The 17287-nt window shown below is 47.1% G+C and overlaps 1 protein-coding gene across 1 annotated transcript in view; it reads left to right on the top strand.

The window, feature by feature from the left end:
• IGLON5 (IgLON family member 5) overlaps nt 1-17287 on the top strand; it is a gene marked incomplete at its 5' end in the record, with an annotated part of 130128 nt that overhangs the window by 90367 nt on the left and 22474 nt on the right. The window contains 1 exon segment of the mRNA XM_081869258.1: nt 12670-12748. Coding sequence (XP_081725384.1) covers nt 12670-12748 — 79 coding nt within the window.

Here is a 17287-nt window from a genome sequence, read left to right as displayed (position 1 = left end):
TGAACTACTCAGTGGCATTTACTTCTGAGTAAACATTTATTAGCATGCACTGTGAGACATGAGATTCAGTGGCTAACCTTGGGCCAATCACGCGTTGTCAACCTAGCCTACCTAACAGGCTTGTTGTGATGCTGGAATACTCTGCACATGGCTCTGAGTGCAGTGAAAGAAGGGTAAAGGTAAAGGTAAAGGTAAAGGGACCCCTGACCGTTAGGTCCAATCGCGGACGACTCTGGGGTTGCAGTGCTCATCTCGCTTTATTGACTGAGGGAACCAGCGTACAGCTTCCGGGTCATGTGGCCAGCATGACTAAGCCGCTTCTGGCGAACCAAAGCAGTGCAAGGAAATGCCGTTTACCTTCCCACCGGAGCGGTACCTATTTATCTACTTGCATTTTAACGTGCTTTCGAACTGCTAGGTTGGCAGAAAGAAGGATAGGCTAGGCTAAAAAGTAAGGGGATATATTATGGGATAGGGAAAGGGTTGCTCATCTCCTAGTCCAGTGCCTGTAACAGGAGCTTGTTCTGCAGAAAAATGTACAGGCAATAATTTTATCTCAATGCCATTCCCCAGTAGTGTCATGGGTTTGAGCCCCATGTGGCCACCTGTCATGGATGCTTTAGCTGAGATTCCTGCATTGCAAGGGGTTCGACTAGATGACACTTGGGGTCCCTTCCAACTTTACAATTCTATGCTTCTATGGTCCTATATATGAGTGGGCTTGGACCAGTCCATGCATCTCCACATTCTAAGAGATGCATGGAATGAAAGGAACAGGGAATGCGACAGTGTCATGGCTCCAGACCAGAACAAGGAATACCTAGCAGTGGAGGCCGGTTTATTAGGGGGAGTGGAGCACTGCTCCACCAACCTCAGCCTAAGCTCAACCAGCTCCCATCTGTCTGTCTTTTCACTTACAACCAGCCCAGGAGCATGACACAGCCTATATGCTTCCTCCTCCTTAGTCTCAGTCTCAGTGATCTTTCTTACAGGAGGATGGGGAGGAAACACTAATTAGTTGGCTCTGCTTGTCATTGGCTCTTGACCCACGCCTCCCATTGGCACTACTTCTGTCTACTTTTGAACGCCCCCCTTCTGCTCTGCCAATCACAATGGGCACTAGCACCACCCATGCTAGAAGCACCTGCCAGTTGCTCCATGACACACCTTCGTCTCACCGATAGGATCGCTATCCATGGTCCTGAAACCCTCCTTGCCAAGAACCCTGAGATTAGTGCCTCCGCTTAGCTTGGGTCATCGCATATTTTTGGTGGTGAGCATCCCCAGAAGGGTCACTAGTGTCTCCTTTAAATCAAGAGCCACTTCCCAACCCTTTTTGGTTTGTTTTTTGAGGGCGAGTCTGGAGTGGGGCTATGCTGTGCTGAACAGGGTCAATATTTAGTGTGCTGAATTCACTGTGGCCCTGATGTGTTATTGACAAGGGAGATGGACTGAGGAGGTCTTTGTCTGGCTTAATAAACCTCTTTCATGTCCAGCACCTGTGTAGAGCCTGAATTCAGTATTCAGCAGGGCTCTCTCTACACAGGCCTACAGCAGGGTTTCTTTGAGTTTATTCCTTGGTAACATAGCTTGTCATTCCACTTTAAATATATAATATATACCTCCAGGACATTTTAGGTGGGTTTTTAGTTTAGCTTTTTTGTGTTTTTTTAAGTATGTCAAATACAGAGTTGAGGTAGGTGATTCTGCTGCTGAAAGGTTTCTTTTCTTTAAAAAGAACAGTAAGAAATCAAAAAATGGAACAAAATATGCATTTTGTTCTATAATGAATACATTGTGTTATAAGGTATTCAATGATTGTTTTATATTTGTAAACCATTCCAGGATCCATGTGATGGTGGGTAATCTATGAAGCTTATAAATAAAATAAAATCTTCCAAGGAAAAATGGGGGTACAGCATGGAAGTTGGCCCTCTATGTGGGAAAATGCACCCTTAACCCATTATGCATAAATATAACACAAGGAGAGTTTTTCCGTAGCTAACACCCCCACTGCCAATAACCTAGGATGAAGAGCCAAGTGCATGTCACTGGCTTGACCAGTGCAGATGTGCTCTGTCAGATAACTGTGTTCCGGATAGAGTTTCTTCCCCTTCTGCTCCAAAAGAACTCCCTGGCTTCTCTTTAAGGCCGTAGGCTGCAGATGAGACTCTTGTGGTGACCAGTGGGTACTAGTGATGGTGCTGCAGTCTGCAGTTGCCTGGTTCAGTATATGAACTTCTTCCACTCATGATGCTCATGCACATTCTAGACTGAGGAGATGTATACACAATACCAGTGGTTCCCAGCTGGTGGCCCACAGACCACAGGGGCTCCGTGTAACCCACCCAGGGAGTCCGTGGCACCATTTGCATAACAAAAACTACCATAGATACATCAAAATTTTCCAAAATTAAGGAGCCCATGGCTTGGCTTTTGAAAAACAGGGGGTCTGCAGTACTTCGCTAATTGGAAACCACTGCATTAAACCACTGAAATACATTCAGAGCACATACCTGCCTCAAGAAATTCTGGGCACTATGGTTTGCTATGAGTTGCTGAGAATTCTCTGTGTGTGTGTGTGTGTCCGTGTGTTTTTTTGTGTGCGCGAGAGAGAGAGAGCGCGTGCAGACTACATCACCCAGAATTCTCTGAGGGAAAAAATATGCTTTGAAATACTGAAAAAAGTAATTAATTACACAATATTTGCAGACTAAAAGAAAATAGTGGTAGCAAATGGCACTTGTATTCACTTGCATGATTTCCTGATGTGATTTCCACTCCTGGCTGCATTCCTGAAGGTATTCTTCAACATCTCTAGATGTGACCTGTGTCAGAACTTCCTAAATCTACTTTTAGTATCTGGATGTATCTTGTCAATGCATCCCTGGGTTAGACATCACCACATTCCCAAGCATTGTTTTTCCAGCTCAGTAACCAGCCTTTGCTCATCCGTATGGAGAGCCCCAAGCTTGCATTCCCCCCTCCTTGGTTAATTTCTTCCATGTCCCATTGGCACACATGGCTGCCTGTCAATATAATCGTTTCTACCTGATGGAGTCAGGAAGGTCAGACCTGGGGAGACAGGGACTCGTCCCTCACAGTGCCAGGCTCTTTTCTGCCAGTCCTTGGCAGGGCACTCTCCTTATCTCACCCTTGTCAACCTCCATGCTGAGCAAATGCAGATTTTGACATGTTATGTCCTCCCTTTTAGATGTAGCGCTTACCAAGGCAGAGGTGCACACTCTCAGTTTGAAACAAATGCCAATTCTGACTTGTGGCAAACTGAGTCAGAGAAACCTGTAACAATTAATGGACCTAAGTTAGTCATGCCCACCCATTTCAATGGGCATTGGGTACAATTCTTCATGGTTTGCTTCAAATGGAGGAGGACTGCCATTAGATAAAAAGGCAACCAGGGCCTCCCATGAGGCAAGGTGAGATGGCCGCCTCAGGTGGCTGGATCTACAGGGGCAGTTGATGCAGCTTCCAAGGCTGAGATGCACTCCGTGGAGGCTGAATCTGCCACCTCCTCAGCAAACCCACCATGCCATCTCTGCCCCAGAGCTCCAAACCTTCTGCTTTTCCACTGTCCAAAGAGTTGAACGCTACTGTGGAAAATCCCCAAACCAGTCTGATCAGAATGTTGACTGTGGGTGGAAGGAGATTAGCTACCAATTAGTTTCAGGGCCCAATTCAAAGTGCTGGTTTTGACCTATAAAGCCTTAGACGGCTCAGGACCGCAATACCTCAAAGACCACCTCTTTCCATATGAACCTACCCGGACCCTGAATCATCTTCCGAGACCCTCCTTCGTGTGCCTCCTCATTGAGAGGTCCAGAGGGTGGCAACATGAGAACGGGTCTTCTCTGCAGTGGCTCCCCATCTGCGGAATGCTCTCCCCAGGGAAGTTCGCCTGGCGCCTTCATTATACACCAGGCACTAGGCAAAAAATTCCTTTTTAACCAGGCCTTTGGTTGATCTGATTTACATCCTATGCCCTTTTAAAATATGGTTGGGGGGGAGCTATTGAGTTGTTGTTTTTATTTTTATTATGCATTTTGTGGTTTTATATCTTGATTTTATTCCGTGAACTGCCCTGAGACCCTCGGGTATAAGGAGGTATATAAATTCAATTAACAACAACAACAACAACAACAACAACAATAGTAATAATATATTTTTAATTTAAAAAAGCAGTAGACAGAATGCAATGGACCATTGCTGGCCAGCTGGACTCTTGAATAGGAGCAAACTTGCGCTGCAAACAGACCATGAGCAGGGAAGCCGTAGTCACTGCCAGTTAGACCTTGTACAGTGTATTTGGCATGGCAACGTGGTCACATACTTGTCTCCATGCTGGGCGTGGTGTCTGTGTTTTGCTTATTCCCTCTTTCTTTCAGTCCATGGCAGCTAAATTAACCCCGTGCCCTGTTTCAGAATGCAAGCATTTGACCCCCTGTGGCTCGGAAATGGCCCCAATAACACTGCCGCCTTGCCCTGCCCTGCCACTTCCCAATTCTGGCCCTTTAGGGACCAGTCTGGCACCATCCCTCATCCAAACCAGCTCCTTGAATCATGCTTGAAAGTCAGTCAGTGCAGACAGGGGAGTCCTTAGGCACCACCTCACATTGCAATAAAAACACTGCTTAACTCATTTTGTCGCTCCTTAATCTCTGGGACCAACACGGCAACAGCTGTCTATATCCCATTACTATAAAAGATACCGGAACTTGGCACCTGAAAATGGGGCATTTGCAACACGAAGATGAAGGGAAGCAAAATTAACTGTGATGCCTGCTTCTTGGGTGAGGGCAAGGAACAGAATATCATTCCCCGAGGATTTTTTTTCATCCATATTAACCTTCTGCTCTGCTTTAATATGTAACATCACCCTCTATATACCAGGGAACGAGTGACTTTTCAGTATTGTCTGATGGAGAGAGAGTGTGTGTGTTCTGTTTAAGAGGAAAGCTTGCATGTTTTTTCCACCAATGGAAATCAGATAGCAGAGAGCCAGTGCAGTGTAGCGGTTAATAGTTCTTGTACAAGGACCTGGGAGAGAAAGTTTTGAATCCCCACTCAGCCATGAAGCCCACTGTGTGGCCTTGGGCCAGTCATGGTTTCTCAGGTTAACCTACTTTACAGGGTTGTTGTGAAGATAGAATGAGGAGTCAGAGATGCCCCATTGAGCTCCTTGAAGGGAAGGAGGGATGGAATAATAATAAATAGTAAATAAAATCCAGAGGCATATAATTATCTCAGCGAAAGCATCCATGACAGATAGCCATCCAATCTCTGCTTTTAAAAACCTCCAAGGAAGGAGAGTATAAGGACAACAGTTGTTGTTGTTGTTTTATTGCACATCATCTATTTTAACCTCCGCACCAGACACTCCCGTAGAGCTCCACTCATAGTAATTGATTGTTATTATTACTTTATACAGTGCCTCCCTGCACTTGGTGGCATCTGGGGGTGCGTTTTTATTAAAAATGGGAATCAGGAGTATTAGAACAATGAACCTCTGATGTGATCTAGCAAGGCTGTTTTTTGTCTTTAAACTGGGGCACTCCAATCTTTATTGAGGGGAAGGCGACACCACAAAACATAGGATGCTACCTTATACTGAGTTACAGCAGACCCTTGGTCCACACGGCTCAATGTTGTCTACAGGAGGGGTCACTAATGGGTACCTGCAGGAGGAGATGTGCCCCCACCTCTCCCCACTGCTGAATCAGGCTTGAAGGATGCATCCTGTTATAGCCAACAGCCACTGCTCCACCTCTGAGTTACAACCTTTCCTGAAATGTTAGCAAACCATTGCCTGGGGGAGTTCGCAATGCCGCCTTTTCTTCCTGAGCTACCAAGTTTTATAAAAACATGAATGGCATGGAGACACGGCCGGATTTAGCTACTGAAGGTAATGGGGCTCTTTATATGTCCAGCTGTCCTTTGTCAACAACAAATTGTTGCTGTTTTTTGTGTTGAATATATGCTATACAGTAATTTAGGGACACAGGTGGTGCTGTGATCTAAACCACTGAGCCCAGGGCTTGCCGATCAGAAGGTCAGTGGTTCAAATCCCCGCAACGGGGTGAGCTCCTGTTGCTTGGTCCCTGCTCCTGCCAACCTAGCAGTTCGAAAGCATGTCAAAGTGCAAGTAGATAAATAGGTAACACTCTGGCAGGAAGGTAAACGGCGTTTCCGTGCGCTGCTCTGGTTCACCAGAAGCGGCTTAGTCATGCTGGCCACATGACCCGGAAGCTGTACACCGGCTCCCTCGGCCAATAAAGTGAGATGAACGCCGCAACCCCAGAGTCGGTCACGACTGGACCTAATGGTCAGGGGTCCCTTTACCTTTACCTTTAAGGCAATGTGGTGACCCCCACAGGTGTTTGGGATGCCAACACCCCATGATCCTCAGGCAGCATGGGGAGGATGAGAGTTGCCCTCCACAACATCTGCAAGGTCCCACGTTGACTGCCCCTCCATTTGTCTTTGATGTTAAAAGAAAAGAACTCTGCTCATGCTCAGGGGCTAGCCCTTCCTCCAGACAGCCTGTTGGCACCAAGTAACAGGGTCAGTGAGTATGTGTGTGTGCACAGATTTCTTGTGAGGCATGATGTGTCCTAGGCGCTTCCAGGCCCTGACAATGGTGCTAAGGGCATGCATTAAGCAGACGTCCTGGTCCAGGAGGGACGGCTGGCTTAGCAGCATCTGCTGTGACCCTCAAGCTGTCTGTGTGCCACGGTGCCAGTTGCTGGATATTGACAGTCGCCACTCGTAGCCAGAGCGAGAACATGAAGTAAACACGATGTCACATCCAACTGAGAGCCGCCAATTAGATACCTGCCCACTGCAATCTGTCATAGGGGAAGGCTATCTGGGATGGAGGCAGGGATGGGGAGCTGGGCCAAAGGGAAACCTGGAGCACACAGCCTCCGCCCTCTGAGGGACGTTGATAGGATTGGTGGGGCACAAGCTGTGTAGGAATGGAGAGGGGCTTGGTGGTGGCGGGGAGGAAAAGAGAGAAAGGACAGCCGGAGGCTTGCGAGGCATTGCTGAGGAGAGCTAGCGGGGCTTGCGCGGGCTGTGATTGATCTCTGTCCATGTCTCTTTCTTCCCTCGTCACCTTCTCCCTGGTTCTGCATGCAAAGCAACCGTCTGCCTCTCCGACTTGTGTCCGGCTCCATTCGTCAGCCAGACAGAATCTTAATCAAGCACTTCACCGGAGGGGCCCATGCAGGCTCCTGCGCTCGCTCTCTCTCTCCCTCTCTCTCACACACACACAGACATACACACAATGCATTGCTGATCTGTGGACAGATTTAAGAATCGGCAAGGTCAGGCAGGCTGCCTTACCTGGTCTGAGTTCCACAGGCACACAAACACACAAGCAAAATTAGATTACACCCTCCTAATCTGGATTTAGAAACTGGAAATATATCTATATGGATATCTGTATAGATATCTTTATCTCTCTCTCTCTCTCTCTCTCTCTCTCTCTCTCTCTCTCTGTGTGTGTGTGTGTGTGTGTGTTTCACCACTCATTCCATAGGGAGTTCTACTCATTTCAGACCTGTATCCCAATTTGTAGAATGTGTCTTCTTTGTTTTTGTAGAATGTGTCCTCTTTGTTTTTTTTAGCCTATGGTTGCTTTCCCCTATTTTTGATCATCGTAAACAATTGCTTTTATATTGTTTCTGCTGATAATTCCATTGCTTTATTCTTTTTGTGAACTTATCCGAGGGTGGTGGTTGCTTTTCCAGTCAAGCGGCATGTAAATTCTGGGAAACAAACAAACGATTTAAGGTCAATGGGTGTGAATCTGAGTACGACTAACAGTGGATGCAACCCCTTTAATTCACAATTGCTGGAATGGATTTTTAGGACTTTACCAAATATGTTCTGTGTTTGGGTTGCGACTAACAAATTTGGTAGCATGGGGACTTTTGCGGGGAATGACACTGTGCCTAAATGGATCCCCCCCCCCCCGGCTTTCCTGACTCTTTGAGGAAAAATAAAGCACAGAACTTGAGAGTGCGATCGCACCGAAAGGCAAACCCTACCCTCCACCCCAAATCTGAGTTGTCTGACTTACACTTACAGGGTTCCCAACATGTTGGGGTATATGCAATACCTCTGTGTGCCGAGCTCTCAAAAATGCACTGTATGTTGGGAGCATGCAAACCCAGCCTGAGTCCTTGGTATATGCAGAGTCTCTCTTTACTACAGAGGTCCATCACAACAGCGAGTGTTTTTGCTGGTATCTGCTGAGCAGCTGCTAGTCCTTGATATTTGAAGCCTGTGGACAAAAAGATAGCTATGGAAGTATGTAACAGGTAGCCCATGACTGATGGCAAATTAGGAGCAGAGAGAGATTCGGATTTTTTGCAGGCCAGTATAGGGCGAGGAGAATTTGCTTGAAAATCTCTCTCTCTCTCTCTCTCTCTCTCTCTCTCTCTCTCTCTCTCTCACTCACTCACACACACACACACACACACATACACACACACACACTTTTTAGTAGCTCTAGTGAAGAGGCACCATTAACCATGAATAGGACAAAAAGGGTGTGATCTCGTGCATAGGGCAGAGGATAGGGGGCTGACTCTGTCCAAACCCCTCCACCTCTTTCCCTGGCTCCAATCTTTGCAGCAGATGCCCCCAAATGCTGGTGACACCATTGAGTGACCTGCGCTGTGCTAGGCAGGGGAAGGAAATCACTTGGAGGACATAAATAAATAAATCCATAATAAAAATGATGCTGGTCGGGTCCCCTGCTGCGTAGCTGCTGACTAAGCTTTGACCCTCAGATCTCTCCCAGATGCTGATGCCTGTCAATCATAGCCTGGACCCCAATTCTGATGGACTACGGGCAGGGTGGGCGTAGTGACTGGGTATCTCAGACAGGAGCAATGCCTCAGTGCTCTAAGGCTGGGGCTGAGCTTCAGGCCTTGTTTTCAGTGCCTGGAGCTTGTTGTTGTTGTTTAGTAATGTCCTACTCTTCGTGACCCCATGGACCAGAGCATGCCAGGCACTCCTGTGTTCCACTGCCCCCCGCAGTTTGGTCAGACTCATGTTGGTAGCTTTGAGAACACTGTCCAACCATCTCGTCCTCTGCCGTCCCCTTCTCCTTGTGCCCTCAATCTTTCCCAACATCAGGGTCTTTTCCAGGGAGTCTTCTCTTCTCATGAGGAGGACAAAGTATTGGAGCCTCAGCGTCACGATCTGTCCTTCAGTAAGCACTGAGGGCTGATTTCCTTCAGAATAGGTTCAGGATAGGTTTGATCTTCTTGCAGTCCATGGGACTCTCAAGAGTCTCCTCCAGCACCATAATTCAAAAGCATTAATTCTTCGGCGATCAGCCTTCTTTGGATGTGCAAAATGTCACAGGGCTGGTTGATTTCCAGTTTCCCATGGAAGGGGAACAGCTGCAACCTGGAGTCAGCAGAGGGCTTCCCACTCTAGCTACAGCACCGGAGGGGTATAAAATTTTCATTGTCTCGGGAAGTCAAGAAAAGAGAAGCCTTCCGGTCCATAGCTTTGTAGCAGAGCAGGCAAGTGGGAGCCGCAACCAAATGTTGCAGCACGGAGTGCTCCTTTCTGGGTTCCCCCCAGTTTGCTAGCCCCACCTTCTTTTAAGGCCTTCCAAATCAGAGGATGTGGCTTTCTGAGCCTTGACGTACACCTCCCCCTCTATCTGGATGCTTCTAGATGACCTCCTTATTGAACATGCATCCTGGTCATTTTATCCAGGGAGATTAAATGACGTTAGCTATTCAATGGGCATTCGGCCTGATTTGTTTGCAGGGGTGCAACATTCCCAGTCTCATTCCCAGTGAATTTTCCCTTCCCTGTTGCAAAAAATGTTTGATCTTCTGGAGAAGCACTTATGCTGTGCAAGAGCTCCCAACTAGCCTATAACTGTGCAACCTGAATTTGCTGGTATGTGGTTGAACCCCACCCCAAAATAGCGGCAGCTTGGAAGCTCACTCCCTCTCTTTCTAGTCTCTCTGTGGGTTTTCACCTTAATTATTCATCCCTTTGAGCAGCAGTGCAGGGAGATAATTTTAGACTCTGGGCCATAGTTCCTGGGCTACTTTAGACTGGGATGTGTATTGACTTCAGTTACTTCAGCATGTTAGAAGCTAAGCCTTGCTCTGTTTCTTTAGTGTGCGTTTGTGTGTTTTCTCCTGCTCCTTCTGTTGACTTCTGCCCCAAATTCTTGCCCTGCTGACAGCACCGCCTCCTGATGGCAGCAGTCATCATATCAAGTGATGAATTGCCGTGGGCGAGCCAGACTTTGGAATTGACAAATGGTGCAGTTTATCTCTACTACTGCTGCCCAACCTTTGCATGTTTTGAAATCCTGGGCTCGCTTTCAAATCGCAAGCTCGCGATGACAAACAATCTGGGTCTGGGCATCCCGAGGGACCATTGTGCTTCAACAACAACACCTCCAGCCCCCTCAAATAAGAGTCAAGCCAGGCATCTGACTCATGACATTCCTAACTCTGCAGCATCAGAACCTGTTAATGACCAGGTTGCACATCATGACATTCAGGATCTACGGACTTGTCTCTTGGACACTTTCTCTAGCTATTGTCAGCCCAGCCTCTAAGCCTCCTGACCTTAGATCACTGGGAGAGGGAGAGAGAGTCAGTGGATTTTTGACAGGGAAAGAAAACAGAGGCACATTTGATGAGACATCCCCGTTGATGAGCCCTCAGGCAATCTAGGCTATGTATGCACATGCACCTTCCACCCCAATTCAGAAGAGAAGAGAGGCTTGTACCGTGAGTCAGATTGTTTCACAAATGTTCTCTTAACAGCCCTGATAGAAGCTGGCACTCCAATGTCCTTGGTGGTTGCCGTATACTCAGTCAGTGGTTGCCTCGCACAGGTGGAATCTCACAAGTCAGATCCAGGTGAAGGTGGCTAGGAAATCCAGCGGTCACTCTATCTAAATGGAACCTCAATGTTCAGAGGCAGCGTATGCTTCCAAAGACAAGTTGCTGGGAATTGCAGGTGGACAGAGCACTGCTGCGCTCTGTTTTCTGTCTCTGTTCCTTTTGCTTTAGAGAAACACAATGTTTAGAGAAAGGGAATCCTATGAGTCAGGACCAAATGGACTTCTTCTGACACATGTCTTCATATTTGCGTGTTTGTGTGTTTGGGGCCGGAGCAGGGGAAGGCATTGTCAAGGTTGTTGTCGCTTTAAGCAGAAGCGTCACTGACAGTGTGGGTAAGCGATGCAATGCTTGCATCTGCTGTCAGGTAAAGAAGAAATCACACCGTGCACTTCAACACACTTAAGTGCTGTTCAGTCAATGATACCTCAAAGAGAACTACAGCAATGCTAATGAGTCATTAATACCCCAAGGAGATGTAAATGAATGGGAAAGGAGATTTACAGTTAGTTTACACAAAAAGCAGATCATGTGGCAATGCTATTCCTAGCCTGTGCCACTTCAAACTGCAGGTGAGGGGCTTGCATGATGTGTGTGTGTGTGTGTGTGTGTGTGTGCACGCGCGCGCAGTACAACCATTGCAGTGCTGAAGGGGGAAAAAGACAGCCAAGAAAGGTCCCTTTAACTAAAAAAGGTCTCTTGACCTGCTATACTGTAGGCCAGGCACAGGCAAACTCCGGCCCTCCAGATGTTTGGGACTACAATTCCCATCATCCCTAGCTAACAGGACCAGTGGTCAGGGATGATGGGAGTTGTAGTCCCAAACATCTGGAGGGCTGGAGTTTGCCTATGCCTGCTGTAGGCAATGGTTTGGGAGAATCAGTAGGGTTGCATGCTCTGTTCCTCATCAGTGCTGACTCCAGGGTGGGACTGTGAGATTGCCATGTGAATATCACAAGAAAGTAAACAAGGCGCAGTGTTGCTTTCTACTATTGTACCCCAAAATAGAGTGGCTAGCTCAAAGGGCGAATGGGGGAGACATTCAATTGCTTTTACATTTAAAGGTGAACTTGCCTCATTGTCACTTTCTGAAGCTGAAACAAAGCCATCTTTCGAAATTTGCACAGCACTCTGAATTTTGCAGTCCAGCTACCCAGACAAGCTGTGTGTACATAAATGCATGGACTAGGGTAAAGTATGTTTAGTGTGGTGAAAATAAATACAAGAACACATTCTGTTGTGGGAAATCACTTCACAAAAATGTGTGTATTAGTAGAAATGTGTGCTAAAATGCTGGCGAATTTTCATGGGAACTTAAAAAAAATAAACCACAAACTGATGTGGAAATGTGGAGAGCCAAATTTAAGATTTGGGGGAAAAACAAGAAACCGAGAGAATTGGAAACTGATGTAGTCAACCTTTCCTAGTTCAGAGCAGCTCAATATATTGACAGCCAAGTGATATCTAATCATAAATCATTTGTGAACATCATCCTCTGTTGGTGCAGGGCTGCGTCACTTCTAGGTTATACAGAACTCTTCTTCAGGCAGAATTCTTACAGGATGATATTAAGAAGGGGAAAGCTCAGAAAGCTTGCCTGTTTCTACATCGACAAGAGGTTTCGGCCTTATAACAACTTTAAAAGCTCTACTCCTAAAAGAGGTTTTGCTTGTTTTGCCATCCCTGGATCACTCTGCATGGCAATCCCTCGGTCGCACTCTAACAGCAGCTTCTCTCTGTGTCTTTCACTGTGCAGGACTGCTGGTTCGGGGTGCTGATTTTAACCAGCCAGCTGACAATTACACAGTTTGTCATGGGGACAATGCAACACTAAGGTGAGTTTCTCCCTCTGACTGAGGAGTGCGTATTTCTGTGTGTGTGTGTGTGTGTGTGTGTGTGTGTGTACAGTGGTACCTCAGGTTAAGTACTTAATTTGTTCCGGAGGTCCATACTTAACCTGAAACTGTTCTTAACCTGAAGCACCACTTTAGCTAATGGGGCCTCCTGCTGCCGCCGCACTGCCGGAGCACGATTTCTGTTCTCACCCTGAAGCAAAGTTCTTAACCTGAAGCACTATTTCTGGGTTGGCGGAGTCTGTAACCTGAAGCGTATGTAACCCGAGGTACCACTGTGTGTGTGTGTGTGTGTGTGTGTGTGTGTGTATTTGTGGGTGGCTGAGAGAGTGATGAGCCCTCCCCATTAATTTATTACCATGGACCAGACCAAAGCCTTCCACAACCTAGTGGTCTTCAGAGGTTTTGGACTTCAACTCCCATCCAACCTAACCAGTAGAGTCCTGCTAGCTGATGCTCATTGGATTTATAGTCCAAAACCTCTTCAGGTTGAGGAAGGCTGCTGTAGTTTCTCAAGCTGTATGGACTCATATCTTCCTCCTGTTCTAAACTTACTAGACCTTCCATGTCAGCCCCCACTCAACCCCACACCTCTGTCTTTGGGAATAGGGAGCCTGTGGCTTTCCAGATGTTTTGGAACACTGGTCGCACTAGCTTGGGCTGATAGGAACATAGGGAGTCAGACCCGTTGGCCCATCTAGCTTCACGTTCCCTACATTGCAGTGCCCACTGCTGCTGGTAGAGCAGAAGGCAAGGAGGCCAACAGCAGGTGGTGCCAAAGTGAATGGCAAGCAGAGCCAACTAATTCCACTTTTGTCCCCATTCTCCTCCCTGCTGGAGGAGGCAACACAGAGTTTAAGAAGGAAGAAGAAGACAGGCAGAGCCATTCCACAGACTGTAAGAAAGCAGACAAGTAAGGGCTAGCAGGGGGGAAGACTGAAGTCAGTAGGGCAGTGCCCCAGTTTCCCTCATGGTTTGGTCTCCACTGCTATGCTGACTGGCTCTCCAGGTTTCCAGGTGGGGGACATTCTCAGCAATACCTGGAGATGCCAGGGATTGAAGCTGGGACCCTCTGCAGGTGGTCTCCCAACTGAGCTGTGGCCTTTCCTCCCAACCTAGGGGCTTTGGAGCCCAGCAAGATTTGTGGGGGCAGCTGCCTGCTGCCCACATGTTGGCTTCCTTTATTAAATTGCCCTGAGGTAAAAGGATGAATGGGGATTAGCAAATGTAAGCACCTTGCAGGCCACCGTACACAGGTCTAGTGCTGGGCCTGCTGGGCCCAGGGACCACCAACCATCACAGACCTCCCATGTAAGGGAAGAGTGGCTCCTTCCAAGCAAAGCAAAACAGAGGCACACTCTCTGGTGACGCAGCCATCTTTCATCTACAGCCTTTGCTCCAGCAGAGAGCGGGACCTTTCCCTGACCCTGCTCTCCCCTTCCCCCTTCCGTTGATGTCTGAACCCACAGCAGGTTTCGTCCCGCAGTTCAATCATTTAGCTCTCCCTGCCTATTAAAGTTTCATCGCAACATCTTGACAGTATTTAAATAAAATATGCCCTCTCCCCCTCCCCCCACCTCACGGCACAACGCACAATTACCTTCTCATAACGCGTTAATAGCAGCCGGCGGTGACTTTCGGGATGGCTAATAACTCTGTCAAATGCAGCATAAATTCACCAGGCCTTGGTGTGAATACTTCTGCATTGTTTCGAAGCAAGAGGACATAGGGAAGCTGCCTTGTACTGGGTCAGTGCGAGAGACCGCCAAAAGCAGTGTTGCCTGTAACTGGCTGGCAGCAGCCCTCCAGAGTTCTCCCAGCCCTAACACTGGGGACTGAACTTGGGACCTGCACACAGAACAGATGCTCTGTCACTGAGCGATAACCCTTCCCAGTAGGCCCACATAGGAGAGCCTTCCCTGTATTCTGAGGGAATTCCATTACCCCCAAATCAGGTTAATACCCCTCAACTGTCCTGTTTAAGTCGGAACATCCTGGTTTTTTTGGGGGGGCATGCTCTCGCGGGGCAGCACAGCACCCAAAAATGTGAGGGAGAGCACACCTTGCATCTTTCTTTCTTTTTTTTAAAATAGTATTTATTCAAATTTTAAGGATTACAAAGAGAAACAATAAAAAACAAAAGAAGAAAAATAAAAAGACATAAAAATACAAACAATTAAAAAACAGATCAAACCTTTACATAGCTTTCTTTCCTTTACTTATTTCCTTGACCTCCTCACACCTCCCTTTTTTGTATTCTAGTTCAATTAGATGTTTCAGCAAATCCTTTCCAGCTTTGTTTTTATCCTAATAATTTATCTTAATATATTGTAATTCTCGTCTTTCACCAATTAATAAATCAATTTTAACCTAATCCTTTATATGATTTCTGCTAAAACCACATTACTTCATTCCAACAACCTTCTAACATTCCTTAATTTTGCAATGTTTCTGTAAATAAACTTTAAATTTTTTCCAATCTTCTTCCACCGACTCTTCACCTTGGTCTCGGATTCTGCCAGTCAATTCCGCCAGTTCCATATAGTCCATCACTTTCATCTGCCATTCTTCCTGGGTGGGTAAATCTTGTGTCTTCCCACACCTTGCATCTTTCAACCATATCAGTAGCGCAGAATTATGTGAAATTCTGCGTTCCAAAATTAAGTCCAGTTATACAAAACATGTGCCAGGATTACCGTATTGTTTTAACTGCCCTTGCTTTAACTAAAGGCTAGCACACAGAAAGGAAGCCGGAGAAGTTTCTCCCGCCCCATTGAGATCCCCTTTCTCCCTCTCTGAGCAAGGACTGACAGCAAGCCTGGGTTTTAAAACGGCATTCTCCACTCTGCACATGCTTAGGGGAGGAGTGATGGTTAGTTGCGTAAGTGAGATGCTGTGGGCTGCAGCCAGATTGACTAGAACTCTTGCTGTCCTAGAGCACAAGAGCTGCAGTAGAGGAGGGAAGATACTCTGCACATGCTCAGGGACAGCCATTAGTGCATCTCACAGATTGTTTGGAACACATGCCCACCTGACTTTCAATAAGAGAACAACTGCAGCTCTCAGTGACTGCTGGCTGCCAGAGATTATCCTCTTTTCATGGGGGAAGCAGCCACCAAGCCAAGGTTTCACGTGGCTGCATTATAGGGATCAGTCTGGCCCTATGATGACCTCTTGTTCCCAGCACAAAGGACCTCTGCTTGTTTCTTGCTCATTGCTCTTTCTCTTCTTTGGTGTTCCATGCACTAATGGGTCTCAGTGGAGCAGACTCGGTGCCAGTTCCAGATGTGGCTGTCATTTCTCGCCGGATGGTTTTTGTATTATGATCTGACCAATTAGCCCTCGAAACATAGGGAGCTGCCTTATCTTGCGTCAGACCACTGGCCCCATCTAGCACAGCATTGTCCAGCACTGACCAGCAGCAGCTCTGCAAGGTATCAGGCAGGGTTCTTTCCAAGCCCTACGTGGAGCTGCCAGGGATTTAACCTGAAACCTTCTGATTGCAGCACACATGCTCTACTACTGAGCTACAGCCCTTCCCAAGTACTTTAGCACCTCATGTTTCGGGCTGGACATTTGGGTTTGGGCTGGGTGTTCGTCAGTATGACACCCAGCTCTACCTCTCTTTCAAATCGGAAGCAGTGAAGGTGGTGAAGGTCCTGTGTGAGTGTCTGGAGGCGGTTGGAGGATGGGTGGCAGCTAACAGATTGAGGTTGAATCTTGACAAGACAGAAGTACTGTTTTGGGGGGACAGGGGGCAGGCAGGTGTGAGGGACTACCTGGTCCTGAATGGGGTAACTGCACCCCTGAAGGACCAAGTGCACAGCCTGGCAGTCATTTTGGACTCACAGCTGTCCATGGAGGCACAGGTCAATTCTGTGTCGAGGGCAGCTGTGTACCAGCTCCATCTGGTACGCAGGCTGAGACCCTACCTGCCCGCGGACTGTCTCGCCAGAGTGGTGCATGCTCTAGTTATCTCCTGCTTGGACTACTGCAATGTGCTCTACATGGGGCTACCTTTGAAGGTGAGCCAGAAACTACAACTAATCCAGAATGCAGCAGCTAGACTGGTGACTGGGAGTAGCTGCCAAAACCACATAACACCGGTCTTGAAAGACCTACATTGGCTCCCAGTACATTTCCGAGCACAATTCAAAAATAAACAACTAACTAACTTTTAGAAGACATCTGAAGGCAGCCCTGTTTAGGGAAGTTTTTAATGTTTGTTGTTTTATCATATTTTTAATATTCTGTTGGAAACCCAGCCATATGGGACGAGTATAAATAATATATTATTATTATTATTATTATTATTATTATTATTATTATTATTATGTCATAATGCCATACCCACATTCACAATAGGATCTCACTGGTATGGATAGGCTTACACTTCTCATTGCCATTTCTTCCTGCAAGCATGATATTCACAACTTACAATCCCAAAGTGGCTAATGTGGTCCTCTAAGCATTGTTGGGACTCCAGCTCCCGCCAGACCCAGCACCAGGATGTCCCATCAA

The sequence above is a fragment of the Podarcis erhardii genome (assembly GCF_964252035.2).
Source record: "Podarcis erhardii genome assembly, chromosome: 7".
NCBI classification, from domain to species: domain Eukaryota; kingdom Metazoa; phylum Chordata; class Lepidosauria; order Squamata; family Lacertidae; genus Podarcis; species Podarcis erhardii.
The sequence above is the reverse complement of the archived record's forward strand: the minus strand, read 5'-3'. Positions and strand labels throughout refer to the sequence as shown.